The 14,308-nt window shown below is 41.5% G+C and overlaps 1 protein-coding gene across 1 annotated transcript in view; it reads right to left on the reverse strand.

The window, feature by feature from the left end:
- The window catches only part of PLEKHM3 (pleckstrin homology domain containing M3), a 95,758-nt gene that overhangs the window by 9,476 nt on the left and 71,974 nt on the right, over window positions 1-14,308 (reverse strand). The window contains exon 7 of the mRNA XM_009284641.2: window positions 11,241-11,398. Within this exon, the coding sequence (XP_009282916.1) occupies window positions 11,241-11,398 (158 nt within the window). The remainder of the gene's footprint in view (window positions 1-11,240; window positions 11,399-14,308) is intronic.

Consider the following 14,308-nt stretch of genomic DNA (forward strand, 5'->3'; position numbering starts at 1 on the left):
GGGCGGGGAGGGGAGTTAATGGCTGTGTGGTGTTTAGCTGCCTGCTGGGTTAAACCACAACCACCTGTTACCTATATTAGCTGCATCTGCATCTCACCCGTAACTTTTAAAAAACTGTTCCTGATCTGGCTGTGCTTTAAGTTTTATGCATGGGTCCAAACACGGTCTAAACATCAGTAACTGCAGAGCTTTAGGAAGGCTATGCAGAGGTTTAGAGAGGCACACTTCTAGCTAGCATAAGCTGATAAAACTCAAATAATAAGTAAGGAAAAGAAAGTTAAAGAGGCTGAGTATAATGCTGTATATCTACTAACTACTGTGGTCTCTTGCAGTAAAACTTGATTGTCATATTTCTAAGTCCAGCTAGTGAGTCTAAATCTGGTTTTGAATCAAGAAACTGGCTCACACAGAGATATTTATCATTTCTGTGCTCAGAGAGTGTGTGTTATGGCCCTGATCCAGTGAAGCACAGAAACACATGCTTAGGACTCATATCCCAGTGATTTCCTTGGGATTACCGATCTGCCTATAATTAAGCATGTGCTTACGTGCTTTGCTGGATCGGGATCTCCACGAACAGACACACTAATGGATGAGGGAGAGACAGAGAAGACAGCAGTGTCTTTAAAACTTTACATCATTCTGAACTGACACTAATGGTGATTTTATCAAGCTAATTCTCCCTTGTTAGTCAGCAATTTACAGTGCCCTGGAAGTTGCTAGAGGGTAATGATTGATGAGGAGTGTAATTTTGTGCTCTCACATTGCCACTCCCTACGCTCGCTCAATATTTCTCCACAGTACGGAGGGAGGTGACAAAACTTATCAGAAATTGCTGCTGAAATGGATGGAGCAGGATGAGAGAGGAGCTAGCACACCTGCTCTTCCCAGTCAAAGGCCATCAGCAGAGAAAAAGATTGATGGTGTTTAAATTAATATGAATTCATTTTTCAGAAATAAGCTCAGTGGAAAAAAATAACAAACTTCTCTCACATCACTCAGAACCAAAAGAGAGAGAAGAAACGTCTGCACTGTTATTTATTAGAGCTGGTGCAACAGCTGAAGCTCTGACCAGGACCCCACGCTGTCAGGCACTAACCAGAGCCAGCCCCAGATCTCAGTCCACTGCACCAGCAGCCATTGTGACCATCGTTGGTCCATTCTGGTGCCCCCGCCCCTGACTGCCACTCTGAAGACTTATTTTCTGCTTTCTCCGGTGAAGGCTGATGTACTCCCAGCCTCAATCACAAGGTGCAGATGACAACAAAACAGCAGCCTGGAAGAACGGTGCTCTGAATTGGAGAACAAAGCTGTCTCTTGCTCTCTGCAGGGACAGGTAGAGAGGATACCTGGGTCAGCCTTCACTGCATGCTTGTATCCCCTCACTGCTAAAGAAACTCAGTCACCGGGGTGGGAGGGCAATGCTGATCCTGCTCTGCCTTTGGGCAAATGGTAAGTTATTCCCTTTAAAGTGATGGAGCTATACTACCCCAAGCCATCTACAGCTTTGCTTTTCATCATATCAAATACAGTCAGTCTTAACTGACCCTGGAAATGTCAACTGGTTGATCATTCCTAATCTCACTGGGAGAAATTTTCCAGTGACACCAAAAACCCCACCAAAATTATATTCCTTCTTAGAATATTACAAATAGATTGCTTCTTAATTAATCCTAACATCTAATTTTATCTCCACATGTGAGTTTCACAGTTTTTCTTTACTGTTGTTTTCAAGCCTCGGTATTCTAAAATGCTTTTATTTCTCTGGAGAAAAAATACATTTTATTGTCTATAAAAGGCTCACGCAATAGTTCACTACACTTAGTTATCTTTCCCTTAACTCTTGATGTTGTCATAGGTAATTTACAGTTCAGGTACTATTTCTGAATCCTGACTTCTTCTTTGGCTAGAGGCCAAAAAGTCCCTGCATCTTTTGTGAGACTTCTATATACCACTGATAATAAGCTAATGAGCCCGTAGCCATTCAGTCCTTTCATGTGTCCTTCTTTAATGAATGATATTGCGATACTGCACATTAACAGCATCTTCCTATTTTTCGAACATCATTTGAAGAATTGGTGAACATCGCATGTTGTTTTCATACAGACTTTCAGTCTTCTAAGAAGGCATCTGAAATAGCTTCCTCTCTATTTCAGTGTTTTCTCTCTTTTTTCTCTTTCCTGACCAACTCAATTTCTGTTGAGACTATAGGGGGTGTTTTATGTTTTAAGGATGTTTTACTTGTTTGAACACCAGAGTAACAGAAATGCAGAGAATTATTCAATCCTCTAAATAATTTCTATTGCACTGAAAAGTGTAAGAGAGAAAGGGCAAAGTTTTCCACAGCCAGACAGGCATTATAATGCTCTTATTATTATCATTACTAGTTACAAAAGAAAAGCCTTTCTACATTAAAAGCATAAAATCATTCCTTGCATGCTGAGGAAATGCCAATGTTAGTACCTCCCATTAAGTGTGGGCATTTGAAATATATACATATCAATACTTGATAAATTGTAAATTCTGGCAAATTCTTTTCATGCTTCCCATATGTATTTCACAGGCTTATGGCTCAAGTAATTCTAGATTCTGCACAACCAATTGATTATATTCATACTTCTCCTCTGTACTGCACCACCATTTAGGTGCCCATGGATAAGATCAGGTGCCCAAAGAGCGGGGGTGCAACACAAAGAGGCCTCAAAGACATTCCACCTAAAGTAGACAAAATAAACCAGGGATGATCAACCGGTGGCCCAGGATGTCATCTGAAAGACAGATTTATTTGTCTCCTAGGAACCTTACAGGTTGACAGACTGACCAGCGTGACCGTGTTGGGATGAAGCTGCTGGGACTAGCAAGGTTTATTAGGACAGCTTCAGTACCACGCACATGGGCTGTACCTGTCTGGCTTCCAAACACCAAGCGGGGAATCAAAGAAGCTCATGGTTATGCTGTTCGTCCCTGAAATGAACAAACAGTGGATGACAGATATACCACCATTCCCACCTCACAAACGGGAAACAAGAGGTGAACTGACTTGCTCAAGGTCAGCCAGGAGCTCTTAGAAGAGCCGAGAAGGGCAAAGAGCTCCCCTGTCTCACTGCAGTGCCATATTCACCCACCATCCTTTCTCTTGTAATTTTATACATTAACTTTCATTTTTTCATTTAAAAACCCACTTCCTCTGTGCCAGGCCTCGCATACGTTTGCTCAAGTGAATAATCCCATGAAAGGAATTTCAGTAAGGATTTGATTTAGGGCTGAACCCTTCATTGACTAGAACTCTTCAGTTTTTTTCTTTCCCTCCATGCAAAGTAAAAACAAGATAAAACAGGGTTGTTCATTATGCTTTCTTTAGATGATGCTATACATTCACCAAGCATCCAAAATACTAAGCCACCTGTAAAAAAGCCCAAAGAGCAAACCACAGTAGCTGAAGTAAGCCTTGCCTAGGGATTCCAGCATGATCACCATCCCCACGCTATGCACATGTGCCTGTCTGCAAGTATTTCTGAATTGCTCAGCTGTGAATATCACAGCCACGCCCTTCAAAACTCTCAGGGACTTTAGCAGAACACAATGAAAAGGAAAACGGACTAGCCTGTGTTCATTTACAACACAAAAAAAAGCCCCAAAGGCAATCAATGCCTGACATATGTGCAGCAATATTATTACAGTTGCCTAGGAACCAACGCAAGGAGCCTGCCTAGGGAGGGACGCCCATGTAGTAAATGAATGGAAGAAAGTTGGCACTAATATTACATTGATTTGTCCCTATAAGGAGCTTGTTAAGATAATGCCTTGTATGACACACTTACGGTCTTTACTAGACACAGGGTTTTTTTAAATACCATACTTAAAAACTGTTAATACTTCAGACTTGCTTTTGAAAAATTTGCCTCTGAAAAGGGAAAAAAAAGGCCCAACAAAACCAGAGCAGAGCCCACTACCCAGCCCCTCAAATTGTTACATGTCTGAAATTCACTCTAAATGATTAATTCAGTGTTCAGGGAGCCAGCGGTGATTCAAAGCATAATCATAGTTTTCCTTTCCATATACCTGCTCATCAGACAGGGGTTACCCTTGATATGCCAGCAGAGCTTGAAGATGCTCCTCATTTATAATGCCATGGCTGGGTCCTGGGCTGGCCCCAGAGGGCACAGAAACAGCAGAAATAACTGTGACTGCCAACCATCAGCCCAGCTCACGTGCTGAGGAACCAGTGCAGAGCGGTGAGCTGGTTACAGGTGGCAGTTAGCAAGGGGTGTACAGCAACTGCCAGCCTGCACTGATGGGAGTCACCAAGTAGAGCGCCCGCGGTTTGCACCTCTGAAACAGTCACAGGGACCAGCCCAAACACAGCCTGACATGGCATCTGTGACCAGCACCACTGCTGCTGCTAGTAATGCCACCCCAGGATAGCTGAATGACATGCTACCCGGAGTCCCTGCATGAAAACTGCCAGACCAGGGTCTGCTCCCCCTTTTACCCAGCATGGGTTAGACTGAGCTCCTGGAGAAGTGCCCCAGGCACAGGGGGGAGGATGAATGAATAAGCCCCTATCTTGGCTCAGCCGCCCAAGGCTTGTCACTGGGTGCCTCCCCATCTGCGCCACCTCTTGCCCCTCATCCTGTCACGCCAGCACCCACTGCCAAGACCGACTGCATCCAACAGACATGCAAACTGGTCAGAGATATTAAAGCCTCACAAATGAGGGTAAAAGCAGGCAGCTCACTGGAGGGGAGAGAAAACCACCAGTGCTCCACCAGCGGGGGGGAGCCTCAGTGTCAACTCCTCCATTGCTAGACCTAGAGAAATCGCAGAGCAGGCCTTCATTTTGGGTGCTCACAGAACAATGTTATGGGCCGGGGCTGAAGAAGAACAGCTTGATTTAACCACCTGCTATCCTCCTGTGACAGTTGTGTACACAGGCTGAGTTACCGCACTGGAGCATGGCAGCAGGGTCAAGCAGGAGCAAAGGGATCCTGCAGCTCCCAGACCCCTCTTTGCAGAGCTCTGTCGCTCCTGATTAAGAAGGGAAGCGTGTCCTCAGCTCCCCCCCCAGCTGTGGCTGCAGGGATTTATGCTACACTTACCTATGTATATTTCCATACTTGCATCCAGCAGGAGAACTGAGGACTGACTGTTGACCTCAGTACTGCACTTTGCAAGATGTCTAAGTTCAGAGCTCCCAAGCCAAGTAATGTGGCCTGTACACAGCAGTTCACAAGAAATCAGTAAAGGGACACTAAAATTAGTATTAAAACATTTAATCTGAAACTCATATGATTACACTTTAGTCAGTGGAGCTAAGTTACTTTGGGAAGGGGAAAAGCCCTACACATGGTAGATCCACTACCTGCAAACCACTGGAGAGGCTAAGATGCCACAGAGATTCAAGTGTTTACATTGCTTAGACATATATCCTCTGCCTCTGCTAGCTGCCACACCATGAACCGGACTTCATCCCTCCGCCTCTCCTATTATTAATGAACTGTATTCACAAAGTGGTGGTTGAAGACCTAAAAGCAAAGAGTCAGGCAATACTATTAACAGTAATACTAACATATTGCCCTCAACCCCTATGATTTGACTGCATGATTCTAGTATTTTGCATTTTTCTGTAAGTCTCAAGTCTCAAAATCCTGTGATTAAGCCAGGATATATGCTTTTAATAAAAGAGAAACACAAAGGCACCTGGACTTTGTAGCTCTGCCATAATGTTGAAGACATGCCTACCTGGACCCAAGATGGAAAAAAGGAACTTAACATATAAAAAAATAAAGTAAGTATATACACAACAAGATTCTTCAGGTAATCTTAGAATTTCTGAGCACTTAGAGTTGGCAGTGTTGGCTTTCATGGGCTAAAAAGCAATTGAAAAGCTGTTGTCTGGTTTACAAGGAACCATATTTGGGAGATGGAGAAGTCTATCTTAAAAGGGGAATTTGCATGAGGAAGGAGGAGGAAGAATTAAAAGGTCTCGACTGGCAAGTTGGAAATATCTAGAGTGAGGAAGAAAGCACAGCAGGGAAGCTGCAAAATAGAAACTGGAAGCGAGATGGCTGCCATGTTCAGCCAGCGGGGAAGAGCACAGGGCAGCACTGCAGAGACTTTCCTACTTGAAATAAATACCCGCCTTTACGCTGAACGTTCTAGTTAACACCATTCTGACATGAGGTAGGTAAACCCAACCTCTAAAGCTAATTCAGTTCCAAAATACAATGCTTGATGAAAAAGCGAGTATATTTTATCTCTTTCTTTCTACGTATTCTAGACAACATTACTGCGCTCCCCTGCACAGACAAAAATCAGAAGATCTGGGCCAGAAGATTTTGACCAGTTTTGATAGATTCAGGCGAAATTAAATTATCAAGAGAACTTAACATCTACTTAGGTGCCTAAGTTTCTTTAAAGAAAGTGCTGAGCAGATCACTTCAGGGTGCTTTGAACCAACTATCAACATCCGATAAGCTAAGCTCTTTCAAAAATTAGGTACTAAACTACTAGCACAGCTCAGGTGAACTGGGCTTGGGGAAAGGCTGTCTAGCATAAAACAGACTAATCAAAGCAAGAGGGAAAATGATGTACTTTGAGTGACGCCTTTGACCTGTGCCAAGGTATTTCCTGGAAATGCTCTATACTACATATTTCAGTCTCTCCACCTAATATCTATCTTTAATGTTCTCCCAAATGCTCAAAGCTGTTTTTGTCCAATGACACAGCATCCATAACACACTGAGCTGTAATCTTGCAAGGACTTTGGCATGCACATAAAGCTAAGCACAGCCTCAGAGCCTTTAGTAAGATTTCTCGCTATGTGTAAAGTACATTCATAGGTCTTATCAGGATGGCGGCCAAAGATTATAGAGGCATCTAAGCTGGTTGATATAGTCAAGCCTGTTCTGTGGCACGTCTATTTTAAACTTGGGTCTTCTGGTTTGTATCTTAAAAGGTCTACATGTCTTAACTGATCTGCAGAACAAACTAACTTTGCAAAGTGAAAACAGTTTAGCCTTGATAAATGAATATGAACACAAAAGAGCAACTCTCCAGGGTTCACATACATCTGTAGTCACCACATAAAAGGCAAGGAATTGACTAAATAGTTCTTAACCAAGCAAGTAGCTTTAGCAGGAAAACACAACAAATTGCTTGTGAAAGTAGTCACTAGGATGCTGAGACACAGGCAAGACCAAAACTTTAACTTGGTAGCATATAATAATCTTAACCATAACTATAATTACTTAATTAACTAATTGGTCAGGAAACCCTTTTTAATGAATAATTCTATTCTCATTCCAACGGTATTTTTCTCAGTATTCCTTAAGATTTAAAACTTGTTAAAAATTGTTCTACGTTATAAAACAAATACAGCCACATATTATAGACAACAGTACCACTACACAGGCATTTTCTTTTCACTTCTGCTTTTTTTTTTTAATTTTAGGAGAAAGAAACAAAAACTTTTCACCACGTTAATGAAGAACAAGCAATATCAGAACAACTTGAAGGACAGTGCCCGGCTGCTAACAAATGGGCAAGGATAGCTCTAACAAGCCAATTTATAACGAGGGATATTTAAAGTCATTTCACAACACTTGTAAAAATAAAATTAGTGATATAATAGGGTAATTTTATACGTTTATTTGCTAAATTTAAGCCTGGGGCAAATTTAGTCCAAGAAATAAAACAGGAGGTAGATGTTCAGGTTAAGTTGCCAGAGCTCCAGCAAAAGCAGAGCTGCGAGAGTTTACATTAGCTGGCAATTTGCTCCATGAAATGTGCAATTAACTCAGGAGGCTTTAAATATAGCTCTCATGATTTAAAGGCCTTCAAAAAGATGCCGAAACTGAAATTTAGAAAGAACCCTGATGAACTGTTATATAAATATGGGTAAGACAGAAAAGAGGAAAATGGGGGACAGAGGAATGAAACTGACTGGAAGAGGCATCCAAAAGGATGGGACAATTTTTAAGAAATTGTTTAACTACTGAATCACGGCTTTCATTAAGCTCTGTGCAGAATGGCCACCTCCCAAGAAAAGCCACAGAAAGGAAATATCATTAGAAAGCTTATGACTTTGTGAGCCCACCCTTACATTCAAGGCAGCAAACTGTTGTGCTGTATTGTTGAGCAGGATGTAAAGAGCCTGCCAAGCACAGCCCACAGACCCGCTAATTAAGTGAACTGATTGTGTTTGGTTTGGAACCGTTTGCCAACAAAGGAATGTGTCACGCTGATTAGTGAGAGAAGGGTATGTAATATTTTTGTATTCAAACCCTGAGGAGTGCATAACCCAGGTATTCACTCTGTTTGCTCAAGGACTAACAAAAATGACTCTCAAGCAAATAACCTGACCAAAGAGAAACTCCAGCCCTCAAGAGGGGCCCCCCTTTTCTCTCAGCTGTATCTATCTAAAGAAGACCCATCCTTCATAAATTCCTACTGAAGACTGCTCCAGAAACTGCTGAGAATATTTTGGAGAGAAACAATCTCTCCACCTCAAAGCTGATCTAAGAGACCATGAAGGTGGAAAGGTAACAGCCAGCTGAGAACCACCTTGGAATTGTAATGGCCTCTCTGACAGCTGTTACTCTTCTCTCCAAAGAGCGAGAAAGGTCAGGGAGGTAGCCAGAAAAACAAACGCCAGTTCAACACAGATGCACACACACACCCTACCCTCCCCAAACAGACTTCATTTTTGAAACATTCAACAGAGAGGTGAAGTTTGCAAAAGCTGTCATGCACTCACTTTTGAATATTTCTAACCTAACAGCCCAGTTTGCTGGTAGTACTAGTAGCATGCTCAAAAGTGAATGAGCAACGTTCAAAAGCAAGAAGGAAAAACATGGACTTCAAAACTCAGCTGCTCTTCCCTCCTTAACTCAGCAGCTACAGCCAGGGTACTTGGCAGTCTAGTATTGAGTACAAAGTGTGAATACTGTGCTGTAGACAGCAATTCCGCAAAACCAGGATGGAGAAAGGCAATTGTCGTCAATTCTCACTGCACATTGTGGACTCAGAATAGTACAACTGAATCACAAATCTGAACTAACTGTTTACTCAGAGCTCTGTATGACAACTAACAAGGAAAGCTGAACACACGTCATAGGAAATTTCAGGTATAATTGCAAGTCTTCACATAAACCTTTTGTGACTTGCCATTCCATCTGCCACAGGTTACTCTGTACATCTACCTATTTCTAACTAGCCTTCTCACCTTACACTTGTCATTGTAGTGGTCAGCACACCTACCTCGGAAATCTCTCTCATCTGTAGAGATGGAAACAAACACAAACCCCCTCTACCTGGCCTTCTCCCTCACTGTTTTGCAGCTGATGGAGCCGCATGGTAAAACACACAAGCTCCTCTGTTGGCATGACTTGCCTCCAGCCTGAAGGTGGAAAAGAGCAAAAATATGGAACTGAAATAATCTGGTTAGTTTCACAGAGGTGCATTTGCACACACGACCAGTAATGAGATGAGAAAACTAATCTAAAACTAACTAGGAAGGGAAATGGAAAATGCTGGGGATAAAAGCAAGGTTTAGCGATAAGGAGTACAAAAGGAGTAAGCAGAATGACCTCTGACAAAATAAGAAAGAGAAATATTGGAGAACCTTTCATGCTGATTGTGTTTTAATTAAAATGATTAACAAAGACCGCTGTCTTTGGCATGACATCAACCACGACTTCACATTTGTGAAACATGAACAAAAGTCCTTTCTGGCTTCTAATTCATATAAAAACAGGAGCTAGAGCAGCTTCTTTTGGCTTTCACTGAACTGCTGACAAATACTATTTGATTCCAGAAGGTTTTAAACTCTGTAATTGCAAGGTATGTCTGATCTCAGCTGAAGGGTGGGGGAACAATATACACCGAACAATGTTTTTGTGACCAAAAATCCCCCAGTCAAATCAAATGCACAGACACTTCAAGTAAACTTGTCTTCCCAAATGCTCTCACACGTTCTCATCAATCTTTCAGGAATATCTTCAATCGTCTTTTATACAGTCTCAATAGACATCCTATGTTTTATGTCATCTTAGTCTCTCTCTTTTTAACTCAGCCTATCTCACCAGGCACCCTAGATACATTCTTTCTTAAAATCCATTTATAGAGCTCAGCTGCACACCTTGTTTAGCTTATGTCCACTGCTTTGTCAATGCATTTTTTAGAATGAGAGTCTGGAAAAAGAATGTGCAAACAGTCTTTGAAACTCAGGTCAGGCTGAAAATCCCCAAAGAGCAGTCCTTGGTTACTTGTAATTTAACATCTTTGTACATGCAGGGGAATCAGATTCTTAACGAAGCTCTTTTAACAGGCTGGTCCTGATTGTTTCCAAAGGTGGCTCTTCAATTTTTTTCTCCCTTCAATGGAACACTTTGGAGAACAAATTAAAATGACTGTATTTGAAACAGCCAGAAGAGTACTTATCTATGGAGGAATGCTGTGCTGTCAGATATACTGTATTTCTGTTGAGTTTAAAAAAAATAAAAATAATTTAAAAAAAATCTCCTTTATTCAAAATCCAAGACATTTTTGAAAAAGAGTAGTAACACTGCTGCGTTGCCAAGTCTGCTCTGGTTTCCTGCGTTTTGCTTCTAGGTTTTCCGTGCAACTCCTGTCCCTGATCTGGCATCGAGCTCTCCATATAATGTGAAATAAAGGTTCTTTTCTTTAGCTTAGGACTGATATACACATATTTATTTTGTAGCCACCTGAGAATAGCAATGCCATTTAAAAAAAAATAAAAATCTTGCATACATAGGCACAGAAGAGTATGCACACAGTAAGCAGAGAGTTAGCCATAACATTTCATGGGGAAAACACTTCAGAATAGATGGTTATTGTTTTGTAATGGGCAATCCCAGTACATCAGGGGCACACTGACATCAGATACCAGAAAGATGTCTGTGATCAATCCAGAGAATCCATTTGGCTTTTCAGGATACTTTGCAAACTCAGAAGAGGTTTGCATAAATCACACTGTGTGATGCTACTGGGGACTGTTCCCTTTTTGAACAGCTGTTCTGAGACTTACAGGGCTTTGGGAAGTAGCTCTTCCCATCTATTTCCAAGTCTGCTCATGGTGGCCTCCCCAGACCAGTGTAGCTGCCCAGAAATGGGCATTAGTGGGATCCAGTCCCTAGCTATTTAAATAAGAGGTCATGAGGCTGAGAATCCGCAAGGTTATGATACGCGAGTCAAATGTATGACTGACATTACAGTACCTGCTTGTAGAAATGTCCTCAAAGGGGTAAAGGATTTCTCCATTGTTGCAAATCTCACAGATGAAACCCTTTTGACTACAAAGGCTGCAGCTGTACACATGAGAGGTGGCAAACTTGATCACCTTCCCCAAGAAAGGAGCCAGCTTTCCTTCAATAACCTGAAATGAGGAGAAGACAATGTTGAACAACCCCCCCAAAAATGACTAGAACTCCCTGAAGGACTGAGACAGTATTTTTTAATACAGAAATGCAGCTAAGTGCTGCTGGTTAAAACAATAGGAAAGTTACTTCCCAACAATTATAGCTCCATGAAATCACAAGTGATAATAGTAGCAAATGAACTGGCAACGATCCAAACATAAAAACAAAGTTACTATCTCTCTGTAAGTCTCTATACAGCAATAACATACAAGATCAGTAGTCATTTTAAGTACAACAATGCATTCATACACTAAGGCACAAAAAAATAGATAGGAGAAGAGTTTAAGACTTCCATATTATCATCTGATAGCTATGGATACTGCCCAACATTTATGATTTTCATTTCTTGTTATTTTTTTATGCACAAATCACAGTTTTGTCTTTGTTCCTTTTCCTCCAAAGCACAAGTTTTTTGCATATTTTTTATGAATGAACCCTGGCTTTCCTCCTTTAGTAAGGTTGTGTTTCTCATTGAAAACCATTAAAATACAATATTCCCCTCATTGCCAAAATGAATAAATTCTCAGATAAACTCTTGAATAGGAACTGTGTTTTTTTTCTTTAGCGTCCAGCTCTCAAATCAAGAAGTCCCTCACTGCCAGACAATCCTGCTAGACCATTAGAAGTGATTAGCACTCCCTGTGTTGGTGTGAAAAAACGGCCATGCAGTATAGATTAAACTGCTAGCCACAACACTCATCTAAATTTGTGACTCGGTGACAATACCTCAATAAGGGGTGCTATTCAGGCAAAATACTTTCCATTCAGATCAAACTTCGAGAGACTTTAAGGAATTCTGCTGGTATAGGGAATAATGAAGATGGAATAAGGCCCTAAGTGTATATATTCTTCTCTCCTGGGCTTCCTGTGGTCTGAATGGCAGCCTGCCAGATTAGTGATAGAAATGTGTCACAGCATTTGATAGTGACCTCCTATAAAAAGGAAAAAGAATGCAATAATTGCTGACTGAAGGCCTGCACAGGGCTGTGCCCTGAAACCTAAGAGTGGGGAGATTTACACTAAAGTGTGTGCCAGATTCAGTTCAGGCACCCCTTCCCTCAATATGGTAACACACCACTTGTAATTTGGGTTTAGTGTAAATGAATCTAGAGAAAGCAAAGGTCAAGGCAGAGAAAAACAACAGAGATTTTGGAAACACTCCTGCCCTACATAAAGTAGAAAGGAAATAAATTTGTGTTCTAGGGCACCTTCCTGCCCGCTAGCCGAGATAGCCACTATTAAAGAGTAGACGTGGAAAAGGAGGTGCATAGGTAGCGTTGATGTTGATGGCACTGAATGGCACGGGCTGATATGCGTCCCCTCTTTGCTTTCAGCTCTAGCCTGCTAACAACATCTGCAACAACAGGAAGTGGCAATGTTATTGCTAGTATTGCAGATAGGACATCTGCTCATGTTAGAGGAAAAATGACGTTCCTATTGCATCCTGGTATAGGAAGATCCCCTTCAACCAGAATATAAACAATGCAGAGAAGCTGCTGCATGAAGTACAAAAATGAAGCCATAGTTCAAGGTAGTGATATTACTAACCTTCTAACAGATGGTCAGAAGTTAGTTTAGCTCCCCTAGGCTAGGTTTTGTTTTTCATTTTAAAGAAGGAATTTTTTGCTTGCAGATTCCAGAGTTACAGAGGGTCTGAAAGCCAAACAAGTTGGGAGTAGGGGAAAGACATGAAAGCTGATAGTATTCAATAAAGAGGAGGAAAGAAACAGTGAAGCCACCCAGCTAGTGACACGGCTACAATCACCGTCCAAAAAGCCATTTAGCACTAATAATGCAATACACATACAAAGATAGTAAATAAACCACAATACATACAAATTTTCCAAAGCATTTTCACGCTACAGCAACTATCTCTGACAGGCCATAAGAGCTCAGCTTAAAATGCCAGGCTGAAGACAGAGCTGCAAACAAACTCTTGAAGTCTGTACTAATGTCACTGTCAGCGAGGACTTAAAAGTTAAATCTCTGACTTAAAATCACATTTTATATAATGTAATAAACAAAATTAACATAATCTATTACCTTCCTAAGCACCAGGGATGAATTTAAGTCTGTACAAGGCACAAAAGGTTTCCTATGCTGAAGAGCTCACAACCTAAGCAAGACAGATTGAGAGCGGGCAGCTGCCCCAAGGAGCTGGTGTTATTTGTCCCTATTTATTTATTTATCTGTATGGCTCGTCGTAGCACTGTAGTGGGTTGGCTTGTAACTCTGGCCACTGCAGACATACAATGAAGATGATATCTTCAAAGAGCCATGCATGCCAATTTTGCAATGTGAATTACAGGCCATTTTACTGTATTATAGGAGGAAGACAAAATGCAACATCAAACTGATGTTATCACTATTTTTAGCATCTGTAAATTTTGTGTCATTTTGTTTCATCAGAGACCTCAGGGCTGTGCACAGGATATGACTTTTCCTTGCAGCCTTCTCTGATTTGTGTTTGTAGCTAGTAAGAATAAAATCCTCATCTCCATTTACCCTGGTAAGCAAAAAAGAAGATTTCTTCTTGCTGTTCCCAAGAGGAGTTTCATGGTAATGCTTCCCCAGTGAGTGTTTTATGGCTTGGGAAAAGGAGCATAGGACATATAATCAAAGGTGTCAAAACTTCTCCTGTGACTAAGCACTCTCTTGTGACAGCCGGAGGCCCAGGGTCGGTCAGTTTAGACATCCCAGAACTACAATGGCAGAGTCCCAGGATGCTCTCCCAGCTGATGTTGGAATCTGATCTTGAGTTTCAAGGAAACACAAGCGATTAAAGAATAGAAGTGTGTTTAACAAATGTAATGCATTATCCAGGTATCAGGGAAATCTTGGGGGGGGGGGGGGGGGGGGAGGGGAGA

Source organism: Aptenodytes forsteri, unplaced genomic scaffold, assembly GCF_000699145.1.
Source record: "Aptenodytes forsteri isolate BGI_AS27 unplaced genomic scaffold, ASM69914v1 Scaffold183, whole genome shotgun sequence".
Classification (NCBI taxonomy): Eukaryota; Metazoa; Chordata; class Aves; order Sphenisciformes; family Spheniscidae; genus Aptenodytes; species Aptenodytes forsteri.